The sequence below is a fragment of the Onychostruthus taczanowskii genome, unplaced genomic scaffold, assembly GCF_017590055.1.
Source record: "Onychostruthus taczanowskii isolate IOZ18803 unplaced genomic scaffold, ASM1759005v1 scaffold80, whole genome shotgun sequence".
Taxonomy (NCBI): domain Eukaryota; kingdom Metazoa; phylum Chordata; class Aves; order Passeriformes; family Passeridae; genus Onychostruthus; species Onychostruthus taczanowskii.
Genome location: NW_024505893.1, coordinates 2,764,651 through 2,787,269, shown reverse-complemented (window position 1 = coordinate 2,787,269; position 22,619 = coordinate 2,764,651). Strand labels below are relative to the sequence as shown.

Genomic DNA, 22,619 nt, shown 5'->3' with positions numbered 1-22,619 from the left:
AGTGTGTGTGTGTTTAAAACTTCAGAAAAGTACAGAGAGCTTGTGCATAACTGATAGGGAAAAGGGAGAGATAAAGCCAAATGACTTGTTACTGGCTTCTCTTCATTATTGATGGTCTGACCTTGCTCCCCCCAGAATCGACGTGAGCTCAGTCAATTCAAACTTCGCTTTTCTCTCTCAGTGTGCCAGGTAAACCACATGGTGGGAATTTTTTTCCAGTCTGGCCACTGGCTAAGTGAAAGGAAGGCAGCTTGTTAGCAAGCAAACAGTATGTTTTGATATACAGAGAGAAAGGATCAAAGAAGCCAGCTAGCTCATTAAAATACATGGCTGTTCAAATCTAATGTAGAGCCAGCTAACCATGCAGCTCCAAACTGCATTGTGAACCCACTCATACCAATGCATTAACATTGTGTACAAAGAAACCACATTTCCACAACATCTTCATACATTCTGCCCAAGTAATAAATGTCTTTGAGTGATGTGTCTGACTGTAAATATTTATGAGTCGTGCCGTCCTTTTGAACACAATTTGTATCACAGGGAACTGTAGCTGTAGGTGTTTAACCTTGGCATTGGTAATTACTAAATTCACTCTCTGATGTGCTTCTAAAATAAAGAGCAGGAATAGAACACAACAAAAAAACCCCAAAAGCATTCATTTGTTTCATGGCAGGGAAACAGAATACAGAGATCTCAGGGGCAAGGAGAGATGTAAAATCACAAATTGAATTTGGAAGTGTATGAAAAAGTGCCCAACTCCTGCTATCCTTGACCCTGTTCTGGAAAAGAAATGAGCTAACAAGGAGAATAATGAATTTGATATGTTTACTCACAGAATCACACTTTCAGAACTCAGGCCCATGAATGAATTTCTTTCAATTGTACGTATATTGATATTGTCTTGAATATCTCTGAAAAATAAAATACAATAGAAACTACATCTTTTTGTACTTCTATGTGCCTTTCAATACAATCTGCTGCTTCAAACACAGTATTTTTTCCTTATATTCAGTCCGAGGAAGTACTACAGACAGAGGGTAATAACCAAAGTTTCCAAGACATTTTTCTCCTGCACATCACAAGCCTTCCTGATAAAAAGGGCCAGAGCAAAACATTTCCAACACCCCCATACTTTCCTCCCAAATAGGCTGAAGACATTAAAATGCATATAAGCTCAGGTATATAACCCTGAGGTGGATGAAATAGCTCCTCCAGCAAACATACTCCCCAGAAAATGCAATTGGAGGGGCTGCAAGGCCACCCCTTCTCCCAGCCTCCCATCCAGAAGGAGGAAAGCCATTAGCCTTTTTGGCCTGATTCAGCAGGGTGCCTACCAGCCCATGAATCATTCCCCAGCTGATGTCAAGAGGGTTGCTTATAAGCTTTGTATGTACTTAAGAACTTAAATGAAGGACCCCTGTCAGTGCAATTTGTTGAATGGACAAGTAAGAATTTCTGTCTTTCCTCAGCTGTGACTGATACAACAACAAAAAAAAAAAAAAAAAAAAAAAGGAATGTTCTGTTGCTGGCTCAACATAGGCCTCAGAGAAGTTAAGTAGTGTTACTCATAATTTAGACTGGGGATATTGCTGTTTCCATGCTGTTTCTGTTGGAAAGCACGGAACAAAATTAATTATCTGCAAAGCTTGAAATTAAGTGCGGTTCCAAAATGATCTCATGCTGACAGCTCCACACAGCCACAACTCTGCACAGAGTGACACTTACACAGAAGCTTCATTCAGCAAACTGAGGGCAGCAGGGGCAGGAATAGGGAGGGAACACAGCACCCATGCAAGTGAACTGCATCCCTCTACTAAAGCTCTGCCCTTTATAAAATTTCAAGACCTGTCTTTGGAACATAAATATTGGCACAGCTGAAGCCAAGGGGAATTCTCTTATTGACCTCAGAGGGTGCAAGGTTTGAGCTGAGGTCTACTTTGGGACTCAATCAGTATCAAGGTCTATTTATTCTTACAGGGAAGTGAGGAGCTGCACCAAAAAAATTAAAAGCTCTTGCTGGTACAGGATACAGTAACTCCTGTCTAGTTAAGAATGATGATAAGCACAAAGGTGTACAGGTAAAAGTCTCTGTAATGCCATAGCTGTTGCATTTCCTTGATGGTTTAGAGGAGCAATGAAGTGAAGTTCTCAGAATTACACACATCAAATGTGTATTCCTTATCTTACATGTCTGTATACTATATTCAGTCATCCCCTCTATATTTTGTATGCATTTTTATTTATATTAATGGGTATTACTAAGATAGCCATTAATAATTGCAGGATTAATGTTTCTGCAGGTTGAAATCTTTTAATCAAACATCTGAAGACGCAGAACTTTGCATGTGAATTAACAATAAATCTTGTCCTAAAGAATGTTTTCAGTTATACTAAGAACTGACTGAGAAATGTATGTCAAAATATTTTTCAGTGGAAAAGAAACCAAGTTTTTCTGATATGCATTTTTTCTGCAGAAGAAGTGCTTTAGGAAATTAACAGCCTGTTTTCACACAAAATTTTGCACAAATATTTTTTTCCTTGTTAGCACTGGAGTTTTCCATATTAAAAATTTTTAATTTTCTGGACAGTTTTACTGACAGAGGAAAATGGAAAAGGGTATGATAGATAATCCCCTGAGTTTGGGTTTTGGTGTGGTTTGCTGTTGTTGTTGTTATTTTTCTTTTCTTTGTGGTGTGGCCACTTCTGATGGAACTCAGCTCTGAGATCAGTGACTCTTCCCATGCAGGTCAGAAAATTTTCACCAGGCGGCAACAAATTTCCACTGCCACCATCCTGGTTTGGATTTCAGCTTCTAAACGAGGAGTCAAAGGCTTTTATCTGTCCCCTGGGCCACCCAGACACGTGCTCACACTGCAGTTAGAGTGGTCTGTAAAGTGCAAGTTCCAGTGCTTTGTAGAAGGGAGACCTGGAGAGAACTGAGACCTTCTGACCATTAATGCCTGCAAAATCACAATCAACACGCCACTGCAGAGCTAACACGTGAACACATGGGGAATCATGTCCTGAAAGGCTTTGCTGGAGCAGAAGAACACCCAAGGGCAGCTTTCAAAAAGTGAAAAGCAAACTTTCAAACTTACAGCAAAACTTTCTGGAAAGAGTGAACCTTGTGGACAACAGGTAAAAACCGAAGGCCAGTGTTTGATATTAACCTAAGGGGAAGAGAAGATGAAGATTATTCAGTCTGCCCTGGAAAGAAGGCAGCAATTAATGGAGGAGAGACAACATTTGACTTAAAATGGTTGTCACAAAAGGCAGAGTTTAGCCAGAAAAGTGGGGTTTCCCAGTAGGAAACTTGACATTGTAATTTAAAAAGGTTTTAGTCCAAAATACAATTTGAATTCTGCCGATAGAGGTAAAGGGAGAAATCCTACCTTGGATGATAACACAGTCCCCCCTGGTGATCTCAGTAAATTGTCCATATTAATTTCCCAACGTATTCTAAGAAATCAACTGCACTGACACGGGACAATTTTTTTCACGGTAGATGTTTTAAGACAAAAGTATCGACCCACCACAATTTTAACCTTCTTCTATAATAGAGGACACATTAATTCCAGGGGCAATTAATTGATGGAAATAGGGCAGAATTAGGACATTTTACTCCCCAGCACCTTTGATAGTGAGGAGCCAAAACCATGGGGACATTTCAGCAGTTTGTGCAGCTGGAAATGGAGCCAAGCCTCTGTCCTTAGATACCTGCACCCTCCCTCTGCAGTGACCATCACTGGCCTCTGCACTGTGGCTCCTGTCTGGGAAACACCACCCCAGAACTGCTGATTCTGAAGGACAACCCTGTGCTCACAGCCACTGAGGTCACAGGTATCCAGAGTGATGGATCACATCTAATTCAGTCAAATTTTGTTATCCAGAGCAGCAGCAAGGTGAGGAAAAATGTGATGGTGCATTGCAGCAGGAGATGACTAGTGGCTGCTGATGGCTGGAAGGAGGGCTCAGTGCTGGAGGGAGGAGTTGGACTGGACTGGCCTCTGAACATTTGGGAGCTTTTTCCAGACACCAAAAAGTCTCATGTTTACCCCACCAAACAAAGAGAAAATGTGGATTCCTGAAAGTTTGATTATATCTTTGTTTTTTGAATATATGAGATGGTAAAGAAGGTAACCTTTCACTGAGAATATTGGTTTCTTAAAGAACACAGGATATGTAAGGGTTTTTTTATCCTGGCACTCAGGACAACATTCTTTTATTATTAGTATTATTACATCAGATTTTTTTTTTTTAAATTTTTTTTTTTTTTTTAACAGAATCATTCCTGAATAGCTGAATTCTGATCAAAGGACTGGTTGAGACTGGAGAAAGGTAACATTGTTCATATGATGTTTTTTTATTAACCTAGATTACTTCAGGAGAGTTGCAGTCTTTCAGGTTTCATAATTTGAACTGAAACTGAAACGCCTCCATGTGACAACCAAATCCTACATTTGGGAACTCAGGGTGATACATAAGTCCGTAAAAAAGTCATTCACTTGCATAAGCACTGCTCTGAGCTCCCTGAGATGGTATCTGGGTATCCTCAGATGCTGAAAAGCCAACTTTGATCTGTCTCATCTTGTAACAGAAAGCAATAGTTCATATGTAGGGAAAAATTAAAGTAGTATTAGTGAATATTCAAGAAGTCAATTTGGGAAAGTTGCTGAAATGTCAAGACTGTTTCATCTTAGGATTCAGAGTAGTATGACATTGCATTAACTTAAAAAACCCAGCTATCATGTGTGACCAAGAAAGTTCCACAAAAATGCCTGTGAAAAACTATGTCATACAGTTAAATAGAAAGCATGATTAATGAAGCAGGTGGGCTATACAAGGCCCTTGTTACATAAAACATCTCTGCACTTACACTTCATAAAAGGACTTTGCTGAAAAAAATTAGAAGCAATAGGAGAAGAACCTGTAGCTCCCTCTTACAATATTTTAAAATACACTCTCTAAATTATTGGAGATATACAGGGTTTTAGTGGAAAGCTGCCTTTAATTTTAAATGAGTCATATGCTAAAAATTCGTGCAATCCTATTTTACAAGCCCCTTTTAAACACAAATTATGGCATACATTTCCCTTAGCAGGAAAATGAAGGAGGAGACTGCTGCCAAGCAGTGTGTGGCTACTGCAGGGCAGAGAAGACATAAGAAGCTTTTCTTTTTACAGTCCTTTCCCAAGAAAATCTCAGTCCTCATGGTGCAGCAATGAAAGGTGACAGGGCTCTAGCATCTGCTATTCAAACACTGCTCCCAAGGGCAACTTAATCCCACCATATCAAAATTCCACATTGGTTATCAGGGCTTTCACCACACGTGGGAGAAAAAACATCCCCAATGCCTTGGGTTAGTTCTGATCTTTCCAGTAATTCCAAAGTGTTCAGGGCTCAATTTTCACTGGTGTCAACTGAGCAGCGTGAAATGAAGAGGAGAGCATCTTTGACAAATCATTCCATATTGAAGTAAATCTACAGGTGGTACAAGGCACTGATTGCACAGAGGCACAGAATGGTGATTAGGAGCAGGAGAGGATGTTCTTTTAATTAAACACAGAAAAAACAACTGAAAAAATATTTAGCTAGACTGCAGCCTAGATCTTCTCTCTCTTTTTGTTCCACCAGCAAATCTCCAGAGGCCTTTAAGTGGATAATCTTTTTAGAATGTAGATAATCCAATTTACTGAATATCTTTCCTGCAGGACAGCTTTGTCAATATATTTACCATACAATGTATACATCCTTAGTAACCTCGCTTTAAACAAGTGTCCTCTTTAATCTGTGTTATAACCGAGTCCTCCCTTGCCATGCATAAACAGCTTGGTGAGATTTTTTTTTTTTTCAGACTGCTGATGGCTGCTTTCCAAGGTATTAATTGTCTTTCTGAAAAGGCTTACTAGAGTCAGCACTTAAGAAAACAGAGCACCACAATCAACAGAGAAAAAAAAAGTTTCAGAAACTAATTCCTGGAAGATTCTGGCTGCTTATCTCCAGATATAGCAACTCATCTGGGGTTTTTTGTGCCAAATTATAGGAGCTATTCTGACAAATCTGGGAACGCAGTTTACCTCATCAATTTACTGTGGGTATTTGCTAAATTGCAAACTCAAGGTAGGCAGAGATAAACACAACTTCACTCAGGAAGCATTATCTTTGTGTCCCTTAATCACACTAGTCACTTGACGGTGCTTGTGAGCCTGATTGCAGCGGGACATTCCTCTGATGCAGGTATCCCAGGCTTCTTAAATCTGCAGCCCCCACTCCTGGGGAAAGGTCTTTAACTGTGAGGATGCCACGCCAAAGGAAGGAGTGGAGCATCACTTCTTTTTATTGAAAAGTCAGTTCCAAGAAAACGGTCAGGAATACTGTGAGGTTGGCTGCACCTGCAGCAAATGCAGATTTGTGTTTAGGAAGCACCAGACAGGTACAAGTTGCTGTTAGCCTTTGGAGTTGGGTTCTGCTCCTTCTGCAGGCAAAACCTGTAGTTTTGGGACTTACATCTTCCTTCCCCTCTAACAATTCAGCTGTATGCTCTCAAAATTAACCTGAAAGGATGTCACATTCAAATCTTTGTATTGTAAGCTGAGATTGCTTAATACAGGACATGGACACCCCTCAAAAATAAACCAAAGGACATAGATCATATATGAGAACTAATTTTGGAAAGAAAATGAGTTTGAAAAGCCATCACTACATTATTAAGGAGACTATGCCACAGGTCTCCCTAATGAGAGCCAGATAAATAATCTTGTACCCATGAAAAGGTCAGTAAGTTACCATTTTGAAGCAGTCTGTCTCTCTGGCATATACCCAAGAAAACCAATTAGCAATTCTCTTCACTGCTTCTAAAAGACTGGTGAGAAAGTTAAGGTTGCCTGTTTCTAGAGGTTTAGGCTATTCAGCTATGTGTTTTTTCAGCATTTTTCCTCTCTGTGTTTTTGCCATACTGGTAATGATGATGCAGGAGATGAAGGGAGTGACAAAGGGGCTGAGGAGGAAATGTATTTGTCTCCAAGTTGACAGAGATAAAAGTATATTAATATTCAACAGCTGGTGGCCATAATGAGCCCATGAAACCAATGAGGGGACTGACAAGGCTAGCTAGAGCTTCTTGCCTGCCCCTAAACATGACCCAGTGGCTAGACAACTATTTTTGTAGAAACACGAGAAAGTCTTGCAAACAGTGTGCTGCAAAGGTCATTAAACTAATGGGCTGTAGTACCTGGGCTCAATTTTGGACATTGAGACTCATTAATTTTTTTCTCTGTGTTTTCTAAATGAAAACCACAAGTAAATGTATTTTTTTTTCCAAAAGATTTTCTGCATTGTGTTTCAAGAGTTCTGCTACAGCCACAGAACTGTGTAAGGAATCAGAGCATGTGTCTTGTACCCTGCCAGACTGTCCCCACATCTGGGAACTTCAGAAGAACCACAATGATCCAAGGATGGGCAGGTACCCAAATCCTTGTCCTTTGAGATGCTGGTTACAGCTTGGTCTCTCTCTGTAACTCCTTACACAGTCAGACAGAATCACCTAATCTGGTATGTGACAAGATATTGACAAAACCATGTGCTATTCCTTCCTAACTTACAGCAATTAATGAGAAAATTAGGCAGTGATGTACAGGTTTACAAGTTTCTGGGTTTTACAAGTTTCCAGGTTTTACAAGTTTCCTTTCATGGCCTTAAAATTTTTATCATTTCTGCAATAGCTGTTCCACACAGATGCTTTACCCTTTTATGAATTATTTTAAACTACAGTCCCACATGTTTACAACCTTTTGCTTGTGTATTGTATAAAAATCCCTGAACAACCACCACAAAACCCTCCCTAACTGAACAGAAAAACCATCAATCTATTAACCCCCTCGACATCTTATCTTATATTTTCAGTACTGCCTCTTCCTTGCATGTCACAGGAAAGAATATGAGGACTGGGTTAACTTTATCAGATGGTGTTTTACAGCCTTCCATCAAGGTTTTTGCTTTCTCATTAAATTAACTATCCTACCCTTTCAAACAGCAAAGCTTTCTGCCTAGTCAGTTTCCAAAAGGGCAAACACCAGTCAGTGAAGCCAGGGGATGGAGAACATGGCACCTTTCCTCCAGAAATGTAGGGCAGAACAGGAAGGTGTGGCTGTATGTAGAGAGGTGATCTGAGCATGTTGATTTGAGCATGATGTTACTCAGCATCACGCCTGGCTCATTGGATGCAGAAAGTCCCCAACAAGAATTTTGTGTGCTGCTCCTGGTCCCTGTGTTGGGAAATGATGTAGCTCCACTGAAGCCAACAACATTGCACAGACTTATACACCCAGCACATCTTCCTCAACCCTTTTTATTAGAACAAACCCCACATTCATCTCAGAAGCTCCCAGCCATGAAACCTGCACTTTTGTACTCTATACTCGTGCAAGACTGGGGGTTTTTGCCTCCTAAAATGAAGGCACAGAGAGGATGCAGCATGAATCCATTAGTGGAGTAAACACCAAAGATGGATTTTATGAACATAAATCAGAGAAAAGATTTGGCACAAGAATGAACATCAATCAAGGGGCCGTGAATAAACTAGAGGAAATCTTCCAGTTACCAAATCATTAAGTTTCTAGAAAAGCCTCTCCTGGAAAATGTAGGAAAGCAGAGAACAGTGAAGAGCATCAGGAATTTCAATAAAGCACTTAATTAATGGGATATATGAAGTGGATCTGGGAAGAAATAGGATACAGCAGCTGGAGAGTCTCTTCCAGCCCTCCATGCTCACAACAGAAAAAACCTTAAAAACACTACAAAATGCAGTTTTATCTGATATCAACTAGCAAGTAAAACTACCTGAAGAAGACACAGGAATGGTCAGGTAGACAAGTAATCCTCTGTATTTTTAACCTGCTGCTTCTATAGGTCATAGGATTGCTGCTGCAGCTGAATTTTTACATAGGTGGACTCTTTGAGTGTTTGAGTCAACATGCATGGGAGCGTGGAATGACAAGTGTTCAGAAGAGGCAACATCCACTAGAGCCTAGAGAAAAACTTTCACTATTTCAGATATTTAAAGTGTGAATTTACCTTCACCTATGATTTATGTGTCCCATATTTAAATGCTCACTGTGTGTTCTTTAGTATGTTCACATTTTTTCTTCAATTTCATGTGAGATAAGTGTGTTCTCATTCTTTCTACCCATCTGTACATCTGACAACTGTACTCCCCAAGGCAGCTTGTTCTGGGGATTTTACATGGGATAAACAAATGCTGTGGTTTTGTTCTTAGGTGGCCAGAGCTACTCAAAGACAGCAGTCACTGCTGAATGACTCAGGCTTGAAATGGGAGGAAAAAGGCAAATGATATCTCCTCATGACAATGTAAACTTAGATCTTTATTTCCCTACTGTCAAGAGAAAATCTGTGTTTCAGTTATGCAAACACAAAAGTTAAGTTTACCAAGGCACCTGATGAATTTGATAAAGTGGGAATCAGTCAAAATACTGGGAAGAGCAAAAATCCTGCTCCAAATCTAGAGACATATTCCAGTTCAATGAGGGTTTAAACTGTAGTGGCTTCTGTAGTGCTAAATACACCTTATCTCCTAAAGTCCAAGTCTTAAATCTCAAATCTTAAAGTAAAAATTCAAAGCGATGCCCCTTGGCATTTTTGAGCCCAGAACCTGTCAGATACTAGTGATTTTCAGAGACTTTAAACACTCCTTGGCTTACTGGGAGCTACTCTTATCAGACCACTGACCTGATTTCATACTGTCTTTATGAAATCTTTAACCAGACAATTAAATATGTCCTTTTATGTACCCAAATGTAGAAACCATGACCAGGCTTCTCGCATGAGTAAGGAAGACAAGGCTTCCTGTATGAGTAAGGTTTCTTGTGTCAGTCAGGAAAATCAGATGGGGTTTACGTGTTCAGGTGGATGGACATGCAAAAGTTATGTTGGCACCTTTGTGGGTGAATAAACTGGTATCCTGCTCACCAAAGGGAACCATTTGAGCGGTATAAGCTGCCACCATTAAAAACAACTAGTTTTAAATGGAGTTCATTGGACTTCATTGGGGTTCTAATCCAGAGGAGAGACCATCAGTCACATTAAAAACATGTGCTAAAAGCAGTGAAAATATATTTGAGTAACCAGCTTCCTGGAAGAATGCATTCAGTGACCACTGAATTTTGATGGCAGCTCCACAAAAGCAGATGTGGCAACCCCAGCAGTGCAAATCACATTCTTGATGAGGCTGGCTGAGGAAATAAAGCTGTACATACAGCTTTATTTTGTATTTTGTATACAATTATTTTGTATCTGTATGAAACTATATGTTTGTATTTTGAGGATCTAATCATCTCACATCAGGCATTTATGAAGACCATGGCTATAACACCACCTTTGCCAAAGGAAAAAATAATCTGAATGCTTAACATAATGTATGTGACATATAACAGCAGGCAGCATCATAGCAAAGACAGATGAGAGATTTTATTTTTGTCCCTAAGCTCCCAGGGGGAATTTCAACCTAAAGTTGTTTCTATAGATGTAAGAAAGCTTCAGCTCCTCTTCTCATCGCTCATTTTCAAACTGTTGCTTAGAAAGGCTCAGGGATCTTGTGTGTGGGACTCCTCTGTGGAATTATCTTCAGCTTTTCTGAGGACTGTGCAGGCATGAAAATGTGTCTTGATAATGTGCAACTGGTAGTGAGGAGAGGGAATCATCCTGTCTTATCACCCAAAGTGCTCAGCACCAGCTGGACAAATACACAGGTGTGTAATTCAAAGTGACTCTAGGACTTGTAAAGAGCAAAAGATCTTACAAATATCTGAGGCTTGGAAGGTGTTGGAAGGCATCTTTATCGATGTACACGAGGTTGTTGGCTTTCTCAATTCTTCTGCAAAGAGGAAATGAAACATCAGAGAAAAATATATCAATATATTGATCTTAAAATTGTGTTTGTCCCATGATGCAGTGGAACAATAGGCTGAGATTTTCTTTTTGGCAGCAGAAGATCTGGATGATTTCAGGGAGCTGCCTACCATGGACAGGCAGACCCCACCACCTTTTGATCCTGGCAGTGATCAGAGGATGAATTTTCACCTGAGCAGGTAAAGAAAGGCACAGCTCGATAAGAAGATGGAAAAGACAAACAGAGATTTCAAAAGTCCCTATAATGCTACAAATTCTTCAGTGCTTACCTGAACCAAACTGCAAAACCTTTGATACTTGCCTATAATGAATCTTTATAATTGTCTCCTTTGCATTTAGATTGCTCATTACTTACATTTCATGTAGTTTGGGAAGGTTGGAAAACACATTTGCTTCTATGACCTCCAAGGCATCATTCTGTGAGATCTCTCTGAAAAATAATTTAGAAGTCAAGATATTTCAAGTCATGGTGAAGCAGAAAATGGAGAAGTGAAAAATTCACAAGGAACTTCTCAGATTACTGATGAGTTTTAAAAACAAAGTGGATATCAGACAGGAAAACAGGCTGATGAGTGCTGCTGGGGCAAGCAACAACAGCAGTCAGGAACAGAGATCTGAGGCTGGAGTTTCTATCTACTGCATCAGCCCTGCATGTCCTGCTGTCACCATTCCCTGTGCATTAGAAGTCAGGGTCTATCCATCATGGGCTACTGGACTTCTGACATTACTAATTACTGATAGAAATTTAATGAAACATTTTAACTCAGTGAAGAAAAGAAAGGGGTGAAGGTGACTGAAAAGAACGACAGCTAAAAAGTTCCCAGGAAATATTACACAACTTCAGCAACAGGACACTGCTGTCTTGACCCAGTGGGAAGAACAGAGATTAAAATTAACCAGCAGATGTGCCCTTGTTAGCAGCATCTGGAGACCACAGAAGTGAAGAAGTCTTTCACACCTTGGAGCAAACCTTATTTCCCATGGTCTGTACACAGTTAATGCCCACTTACAGCCAGAGAGCTCCAGAATATAAATGGCCAGTTTTACTGCTATCACCACACCAGAATGCATCTCCTGCTAGTTCAGAACACATATTTCTTTGCTTCCTTAGTCTGTGGGATGGCAAAGACAGGGCTCAGCTCTGGTGTAATTTAGAGCTCAGGATTTCCCCTGGTGAATCAAGTGGGCATTACTGCAGTGTCCCCTGTCCCAGTCAGATCACTTATCCTGGCACTGACCAGGAAGGTCGAGGTAAAGACAGCCATGCCAAAAGATTCCTCACTGCCATTTTTTTGGAAATGGTGCCAAAATGTTATTTCCTCAGGCTGAGGTCAGCTGTAGGAAGTAAAATTTGTAATACAGTTGTAATTCAGTGATAGTGTCATGGTCTATTGCATTTTAATCATAAGGTAACTGCACACATCTTTGGAATGAAACCTTGGATAAATAGATTGGAAACTGGATGACACTTGTTCCTGGATATCTTGTTCTTTTGCAATTATGATGGTTGCAAATAGATTCAAATAGGCCTGAGGTAAAACAAGAACTGTAATGTCAGGTGCACAGCCAAAAAATAATCAGAAAAATTAATCAGAGGAATATAAATGTATTCCACTCTCTTCTAAGTAACAGCTGAACCGTAGCTGACAGATTACCTGCCCATTTAAGACAAACAGAAGCCTTGCAAAGCAAGACATGTTTTTCACCTGACCTTTTCAGTTTTAAAAAATGCCGTAGTGGTTTCATATTTTTTAGTTTAATAAGAAGTTTTCCCTTCTGTTTCCTCAAGTGTTTCTTATGGAAGAAATCCAACTCTGCTCTGCTCCAGGAGCCCTAGACTGGCTGGAGAATAAGAAAATAAAAGTACATGAGGACTGACAATAGGTGCTTGACAGGGTGCATTGAGGACTGGGTTTTTTTTAGCAGTGCTGAACCAGCAGCTCACATGTGAGTGTGTTCCTCTTTGTTACTTAATTTTCAGCAACAACAAAATGTTTCAATGTAAACAGGGATTCCTTCATGCCATGTGAGATACACAGCCATTGCAAGGGATGCTTCAAAGACTTCTTATCATCTTCCTGTTTTCTTTAAAAATAATTATAAGGTATAAGTATGAATACCCAGAAGAATAGAACAGAATAGAATAGAATAGAATAGAATAGAATAGAAGCAAAGCAAACACTCTAAATGAGGTATTTATATGACAATATAAAATTCACTTTCCTAACTACAGTCTCAAAGATTTAACAACATGGGAAGTGTCTCACACTTTTAAGGTTTGGTTTGGTTTTCCTCATGCTCTTTTTGAGTGGTCAGGTGTATATTTGTCATTCCTCACAATCTAAAAATCAGTTGTCTAGAAAAAAGAAAGTCTTCAGAAAAAGCATCATGTTTAATACGGACAAATACATTTAGCCAGAAGATACTTCATGCCACTAAGAAGTTCAGGGAAAAAAAATGTTGCAGGTGTGTTGGCCTTATACAGGCAGAAAAGGTTTATTAAGAAACCATAATACAGTTGTGACCTCACCCAGCAGATAGTGCTGCTGAGGGTAATACTTTTTTATGATCCAATCTGCTATCTAACTTGGGAACAACTTGGATGACACAGCTTTTTTTAAATAGACTGCTTAAAAATGAATGTTTCTGCATCAGAAGAGTGTTTTGGATTCCTGTGAGTGTGGTAGGTTATTGGCTTTGTTTCGATTCAAGAAATGGAAGATACAGATCTGATTAAGGTGGGGCACAAGTGGGCCATGGCACTCTGGAAGGCTTGGAGAATGCATGGTGAGGGACAGGAATGAAGAGAGGGAGGAAGATAGGAATCTCTATACTGTTTTTGCGAGATTAGGTTTTTAAAATAGCAAGTTTTTTAGAGATTGTGTTTTAGACAGAATTAAATAACACCTGTGTGAGGGGGCTTTCAGAGATGTGGGAAATGACTGGGCTTTCATTCTAACATTCCCATTCACAGGGACACAGGCAACAGTCTTGTTTTTTACAAACAGGTAATGAAAATATAGACATATATAAATATGTCCATTTACAATGACTTTTTTTGTCTTCAAGCTGAAGCAAACCTCTTTTTCAGCTAATGCGGTTATGAGCATCTCAAGACCAGTGAAAGGAACAGAAAGGAAAACTGTCAGTGGCAGAAGGCAGTAACCCTTCTGATGCTGGGCTGCATCCTCTGTGTTCAGGGGATTGCAGCGCTGAGGGAAAAGACCCTCTGTCCCTTGCAATGAGCTGTATCCTCTGCTATACTCTCTCCAGGAAATTCTGGTGGTGATGACCTTACTCTTCATCGTTCTTTGCAGAGGAATCCCAGTTTTGGGCTGCACATACACCTGACAGGGTTGTCGTTCAGGTAAGAAGGATCAATAAAATAAAACCATTCTCTTTAGGAGATCGAGGCACACCCTGTGAACAATAGGCAGCACTAATCTGGGGTTTGGTTGCGTAATTTGTGTGAACTATTTATTCATACCTAACAAAAAGTGCACACCTGCTCCTGGAAATCCCAAACAACACTAACTTGGATACAGGTATCCGTGACATTAAAAGTGCAAACCACTGCTGCTCACATCAAACAACCAACTCAGCAGACTCAGATCCTCTGTAGAGGAGAGCAAATAACACCTGAGGCAGCAGCTACAAAGAGAAAAAAGGGATTGCTGGCTAGTGTTTGTGCAAATGTTTTGTCTTGCAGTATAAATACACACAAACAGATGATTGTTCATAATGCAGATCTGATTATATGTCATCAAGAGAGAAGATAGGGCTGTTATTACGTTGTTTTTTTGGAATGAATGACACTATTAGTGCCACTGGTAGCTGTGGCAGGAAACCCAGCCAGCAACCCCAGCATCACTTCTGAAACAGACAAGCCATGGAATAGATGGTGTGCAAAACAGTCAGGGGCAATTGCTTAAGGAAAACCCCAAATATCCAAACCACCCAGTGGTTGCAAAGTGCTTAGGCATCTGCCTGAGCTTAGTTTTCACTGCATGCAGAGTTGTACTGAAATCACCAGTGATCCTTGAAAGCATAAAATGTTTACTCAAATACAGCCTAAAAGATGAAAAAGCATTCAGTAAATGCATTTTCCAAAGGCACAAAGGACAACATTTTTTATTTTTCTGCAAAGAGAATGTAAGACTCTAAGATGTGACATCATGTGATTAGGGGATCTCCTCTAATTTCCCACTAAAGCAGCAAACTGGACTCACTATTACCCATTCCCCAGCAACTGAGTGCAGTGTATAATTTCCACCTGTGACAGTCAGAGCCTGTGTTAGAAGAAAGGGAGATGGAAAATCATTTAATCTGCCTGCAAAGCTGCCCTTAGGCAAGACTGGGGGTATAATTTCATGACATCTGTGGCAGAGCCCAGTGTGATCCAGAGGAAGGATTCCTCTTCAAACCAGCTGCACCCAGAGTGCAACCTGCAAAAATCAAGATACATCAAAATGGCCTTTTAAACAATTCTGTTAGCAAGGGACTTAGAGTTCATGGCAGTTTCTCTGTAGTCCACTGAAGGAAAAGTCTCTTAGGCTAACCAAAGTCTTACAGAAAAAACAAGACTGTGTTAACTCATAATGTTCTTGGGGCCAAGTGGTCTAATGTTTCAAGATAACAAAAGATTAATAGACTGGAAGTTTATGTCTTTTATGATAGGAATTCCTTTCAGGATCAGAGAGGAACACACAGGGATAGGGTACAAGGTAATTTCTTCTCCTGCTTGGAAATGTGACTGTTTTAAAAAGAAATGTGTGCTTATAGATGCGTGCCTATATACACATGGAGAAGGTTAACAGAGATCAGTGAGTGGTAAGCCGTGTCAAAAGAAGAGCAGAGCATACTCGAGGCAGAGGGGCAGCTTGCACCAGCATTAGCCCCTCCCATGATGCTCGAGGATGTGTGATTTTGAGCATGAAGGTCTTGTAGTTCCTGCAGCAGGAATGACAGAGAGAGACTGCTGCCGACCTGGTGAGTTTGGCTGTCTGATGGCCACAGTAAATGTGGGATCCATGGATTTCTGTATTTCTTCTCCCCGTGGGGGACTAGCAGAGGGGACTGCCCTGTCTGTCAAGGCTTCTCTGGTCCTTTCTTGGTGTGTGCACCTTGTACACAGATGTGGCACATGGTGTGAAGAAGGGATTTCACCCCTCTCCAGACACACAGGATCTACTCTGTGGTCCTGGTGGTCACTCCATCCCTGTAAACTCCCACAGCCTTCCTTAAATTCCCTTCCAGAGCAGGTATGTACACAGGTTATACACTTGATCTGTTCACCTTGTATTTCCTGTAATGCATTATAATTGGGTATTTATTGGCTATTATCCTTCACCTTTGATGCAGGTTTTTGTGACATAGCTGTCCTGTGGATTCCCATGAATGCTTTTCTTTCACTCTGTAGGTACCTGCAGTCAGCAGTGACACTGGAGGTTCAAGGTACTGATTCCCAGAGCAGGTGCCCTCTGTACTGCTGCAAATCAACAGCATTGTGTTCATTTAAGGGAAAGGAGAAGGGAAAAAAAGGCCAGCAATGCTTATTTTCCCCCCTTTTCTATAAATATAAATACTCTTTAGAGAATTTTCCAGGTCAGTTTTGCTCAGTGCTTTGACTGATGCCACAATTTATGTCAAGCTTCACAAGTGAATGTGGTGTCGCCCAGGCAATCCTGCCCAGCATTCACTGGGTGAGCCCCCATGGGACCAGCCTGAGACGTGTCAGAACTGAAAAATTAAACACCTGGCTACCTCTGCCTCCTCTGTCTCTCTGCCATGGATGGAGTGGCTCTTAACTTCTTCAGCCTGATCAGAAACAAGCCAGTCTAAAATCTACTTCTGAAAACTTCCCTCTGAAGTGACAGCAAAATGCTACTACATTGATTTAAACAGGTTACAAAAGAAAAGCCATTTTTCTTAAAAATATTAGAGACTTTTGACCTTTAAAAAATAGATAGTTGACACTTTCTCCTGTCACTTTTCCTTGTGAACATGAAAAACTTGTCTCCCTGCCGTGATTTATTGAACACCAGGGAGTTACAGGGTAATATCTCTTAGCAGATATTGATGTTTCAGAAATGAAATCAAGGCCTGACTCTTCTCATAATCTCTTTACTTTGCTGAAGATACACACACATGCTGTACTGTCCTTACTAAATAAGTAGAAAACCCACTTAACCAACTGAACACTAATGGCAACTCCACATTTGGAGTCAGATAGTGCATCAGTCTTTGAGGAAGATTATCAGGAGGTGCCAATGCTGTGCTTTCCTGTCTTCTCCAAAGGGCATGAAACCATGTTCTCAAATCCCTGCAGTCATGGGAAAAAAATAAAATGCAAATTTCTCCACGGCAGACAGAAGCAAAGGGGATTTTATTTCTATCTGTGCTTTAGCACCATGCCAGCAATCCAGATGAAAGTCTGTGGAGAGTTTGGTTGCATCAAATTAATTGTCCATGTAAAGGTTTTAAATTGGTCTCTCTAATCTGAAAAAGCACATGATTAGTCTGCAGAATTGGAACTGATAACAACCAGATCCAGAAGACGAAGCTACATCATTACAAGAATTGATTTTATAATCAGTACACTTTGGGGGGGACAGATATCTCCTCATACTCTGGCACTGAGGAGTGTATTATACTCCTTTCAGTTTATTGCCAGCAATGCTGAAAATGCATGAAACTTTGTAGGGTCAAACAAGAAAAAGGGTCTTTGGAGGAAATGGCAACTCCTCCAGAAATCTGGCTCCACACAGACAGCCCAGAGAGATGGGGCTCAGAACTCAGTGGTTTCCAGCCCCTGGGACAGACATATCTGCTGCCCTCCACTTCAGGAATTACTAAATTTTATCTTTGGCTATGAAAGTTTGCAGGGAAGACAAAAAAAATGTGTGTAAAATAGAAACACCCACTGAGTCAATGGCACTTTTTCCCCTCAGGCATGATGGGCTCCAGAGGATGTTGAGACCATGCTAGCAGAAAAAGATGGGTGTTCAGCTCAGGAAGGGACCTTCTCTTTCAGAGATGCTGATATTCCTAAATTGTAACTCCTTCCATGGAAATGGGCAAGCAACATTTATTGCCACTTATCTTTTATTACTCCTCTCTTGGCTTTAGTAGCCAGCTAATGATGAATAGCTCATTAAGATGACCTGGGGAGATGAAGAAATTACATTGGAGGCAATCATTCAGGAGAGCAGCTGAACGAGGAAGGGCAGCAAATAATTTCTGGGAAAAATCAATAGGCAGACTGTCTTGGGCTGGGAGAACATGTGGCTTCCAGAACCCAAAGTCTAGTGACAGCTTTTCCAAACAGATCCTCCTGAAGCAGATGCTCCCAGATACTTCAGCAGACAGTTTTGAAATGCTTTAAAGAAGCACACATTCATGAGAGGCCTCTGGAGGACAGCTCATTCCTAATTCACATATATTACAGAAACAGGAATATCCAGAATAACAAGTGCCTCAGATAGACACAATTAAACATTTTAGCTAAGACAGGGAATTCTAAAAAAAAAATTTGTTCTTACTCCTCGATTTTTGCATTAAAAATCCTCCCAGAACACTGAGTATTATTCACCAGAGCAAATAATATAGTATATACACGCACTTCAGTGAAAATAAATCTCCGTGCCTTGACCCATCATAAGAAAAATATTAGCATTGCCTAATATTAAACCCAATTATGAATATAGACATCATCCAAGAGCTGCCAGCACCATGCACTACATCTTTCAAATGTTCTCCTGAAAGGATTTAGGTTTCTCTTACTCAGTGTTAAGAGTTCTCCCTGCAAAATATTATTTTCCAGCACAGAGATTTCCTTGTCTCCTTGTTTCTATTTGCATTCATTCTCCCCTTCCATAAAAGCAACTTACTATCCTTATGTTTTGTGTCTAACTGAAGCCTTGACCCTACAAACTCTTATCCTTGAGCTTTGGCACCAGGCTCAGCTAAGATGGTACTGCATAAATGTTTGTGTGATTACGTACAGCCTAACCAGGGAAAGGGATATTCTTTTATGCTTTCAAAGTTAAATCCAAACCTCTGCCTTGCAAGTGACTGCCAGAGAAAAAACATCCACCACCAAGAAGCTACTAAAGCAAAAGCTTTACAAAACAAGTGTGCAACGAGACTTATTTATCTAATTATGATATCATCATGAGCAGAAAAAATTGCTGTTAACCCCAAACCTGCAGGTTCTGTATTGGAGGATGCAGAGATGACACACGAACATGGGAATTGCACACAATCCCCTTTTGCCAAGTGTCAGCAAAGAGGGGCTTGAATCAAACCTAGAGGCTTATTTTACAAATAACTGAACAGCTGTCCACTATGAAACCTTGGAAAATCATACGTTTCCACCTGAGTTACAGCCCTTATCAGCAAACTCTGCAAGGCTGCACACAGATAAGAAAGTCTTAACAGGGGGAAGGGAAGATGTCATAAAGCTTGGCCTAAAATTCCCTATATGTTTCTATGTTAATATGTGTTTGTGTGTGTATACACACAGTATTCCAATGAAAGCAATAACAATAAAAAATCCATGGCCACAGGATGGTTCTTACTCACTGAAAGCAGGCAGCAGCCGCCTTTCTGCACACCTCACCCCATGTCCAAGGAGGCTGCTGCCGCCGCTGCTCTGTACCCCACTCTGGAGCAGCACTAAACAAGCAAAGCCTTTCTGCTCTTGTGGGGCTTTCACAAGGAAATCCTCAGGCTGGACCCAGCCCTTTAATGGTGAGCCTCAGGAAAAACCATTCCATAGGAATGAGGCAAATCCCTTGAGAACCCTGAGGCAATTCTCAGCTGCTTGGGAACAACCTGTTCCTCCTGTGTGAGAGTACTTTGATCTACCTGGGAACCATTCTCCTCCCCTCTATCCTGGGCCATAGAAGGAAGTTTGACCTACAGATGATGCAAAAAGCCTTATTGGAATTAGCTCTTCCTTCCTCATCAAGGTAAAAGAGAATCTTCCTCCTTAGCCAGAGCACTAAAGAAGGAGGCTGAAAAAGAAAAGTGGTTTGAATAAAAAAAATCATGTTTTCCTTAGAAGTTGCTGTGTCTACTCCTTTGCTGAACAGTATTGCAAATACTTATGATATTTTTTTCTGTTGGACTTCCTGTATTGATGTAAATAAAATGGAATTTACAGTGTATTCACAGCACTCAAGCCTGGTAAAACCCTCTGAGAAAATACTACTGATAAGGGGGAAAAACAATTCCTGAAGAGATTCCAAACCACAAAAATCACCATTTGGAAAAGTCATGATGATGAAACACACTTAAAAAATAAATAAATAAAATTAAATCCATAATTTCTGATAAATATCATTGCTTTAGTTGAGACTGAAGAAGATTTCAGAATCTGCAGCAGAAGGAATGAAAATCCATTGATTTTAATAGTGGATATGTATTTACATTAACATCCTACATTTCAGAGGAATGCATATTTTCCTGCAATTTTGAATAAGTGTTTTCTCTAGAAAGCACACAGCTCAATACACAGAACACAGAAATACACAAACTTAGAGGCAATCCTGTGACAGCAAATTAGCTCAGATTTAAAGGAATGTTAAATACTGAATTAAAACTAAAAGAAAAATGATATACTGTTTCTTTTTCCACCAGATGGGAAAAAACCCATGCATTTTAAAATTATTTTAATGGTAAAATGAAGAAACAAATATAACATAATATTATGGAACATGATCAGAATTATTTGTGAAAGATACTTTATCTTGAAATTACTCAAATTTGGACCAGATACCTGGACAGAAGAGCATTTTTCTTACATGCAGAAAGATCCAGCAGACAGAAAGCAACCAGCAGCACCAGCACACACCACGTTCTTCTTACACAAAAGTAATAGGGTTGCATTATAGTCTTTCCACCAGTTCCAAGATGGCTCTGCAGTGTGGCTCTGGCTAAGAGATTCTCCAAGTGAAACCTCTGTGCTCCACCTGAATGCCTTTGGTGAGGACAGATTGTGCAGCAGCTTAAGTACGTGGGGTTTTAATTTTTGTCTTTGCCTTGAAATCATGCAATTGGTACTTCAAAATGGCAGGTCAGGACAGTGGCACCTATTTAACTTCAGGACCACACAAAGTCCCACATCAGATGTTTCAGATTTAGTTGATCCCAATGAATTCACACATACTTCTATATTTTGATTTTTTTGGTATGTGTTTTCTCGTGTGTGTTTGCTTGTTGTTGCTGTCTTTTTTCAACTGGCACACAATTCTAATCAATTTTATAACTTATTTTCAGTTAAACGAATGAACCTCTGTGAGCATGCGAGTCCCAAGAAGCCACACAGAGAATATTTATCTATGAGACCTGTTAAAAGATATTAATGCTACAAAACAACTCCACTTCTTCTCACTTTTTTCTCTGTGTGCTGCCAAAGACAATTTGAGGACATTCATCCACTGAGGACTGAGAGGGGCAGAGAAACTCCCCTGGAGTTCAGGGTATGACCTGAGCTCAGGACACGACTCTCTCCCGTCTAGACCTCTGACTCTCCTATATACATTTTGCCTCATCATTCAAAGAGTCCAGAAGGGTGGCACCAGGATGCATGCTCTTATATCCTTCTCCTTAAAAATGTACAGGTGGAGGCCTGTTAGGAGAGCTCAGATATGTTGGTGACATGATTACTTAGGAAGGTGCCAAAGGAGAAGAAGGAAGGCCCCCACTAAACAGGGAGAACAGGTTTGATTTTCTTTTAGGTCACATTTAGTTAAAAGTGAGGTAAAAAGGCTTTATTGATGTGGATGGCAAAAATCTTCCATTTATCCACAGATGAGGCACAGCATGGCCAAAGCAATCAAACCTTCCCACAGTGCCCCACAAAGGAGTGTGGACACCCACTGAGACCCCATTTCAAAGTCTGGCCAGAGAGGCTGCTGCTGCTGACAGCCAGCTGTGGCAGCCTCAGCTTGCAATGAATCACCATCTCCTGAGGGCACAGGCTGAGCTCAGCCTCTCATGGTATGCCAGCCATCAGCCTACCCAAGTGAAAATAAAACATTCATCACACACATGCAGACTGGATATGAACAAATGACCCAGAAATCTGGGGGGTTCCAAGTCCTATTACCCTCTGCCTGAGCCATTCTCCTGTCACACGAAACTTGTTGTGACATATTTTGTGTGGGCTGCTGGGTGGGGGTGGAGAACAACCCAAAACCTACTTTGTCGTCTATTGCTAAAATTATGCATAACTCATTCAACATACAAATAAAAGAAAAAAAAAAAAAACTACCACAAAAGACGAAAATGTGGTAGCAAGGGAAAAACTTCCTTGTAGCATATTAGGTCTTCATCTGAATTCCAGCATACATCTGAATGAATTATATTTTTTAATTTGTTTAACTATGCTAATAGTCACCATGCACTAGTGGTTTTAGCAGTATTTTCTCTTTATATGTATGACTCAAGAATTTCCATAGCAACTTGCTTCCTAATTAGCCTTCAGTTACTAGCAATCAATACGATTAGACAAGGTCAGCGCTGGAGTAAGAGCTGGAATAAGCTCTACAGATTTAAAAAAAGGCTACTGAGAGTGAGTAACAGCAAGATGGCTCCTGGATGGTCTTCCTCAAATAGTGGTGGCCTTCCCCAAAGAACAATTATTGCTGTGCCATTACTCAGTCTCCTGTGAACCAAAGGAGTTGTGG

The 22,619-nt window shown here is 40.4% G+C and overlaps 1 protein-coding gene across 1 annotated transcript in view; it reads right to left on the bottom strand.

Annotated features, from left to right (window-relative positions):
* Nucleotides 1–22,619, bottom strand: part of FSHR (follicle stimulating hormone receptor) — a 78,680-nt gene that overhangs the window by 14,909 nt on the left and 41,152 nt on the right. Inside the window, exons 3-6 of the mRNA XM_041424142.1 lie at nucleotides 11,282–11,356; nucleotides 10,817–10,891; nucleotides 3,102–3,173; nucleotides 837–914 (exon numbers count right to left, since the gene is read on the bottom strand). Of these exons, the coding sequence (XP_041280076.1) occupies nucleotides 837–914; nucleotides 3,102–3,173; nucleotides 10,817–10,891; nucleotides 11,282–11,356 (300 nt within the window). The remainder of the gene's footprint in view (nucleotides 1–836; nucleotides 915–3,101; nucleotides 3,174–10,816; nucleotides 10,892–11,281; nucleotides 11,357–22,619) is intronic.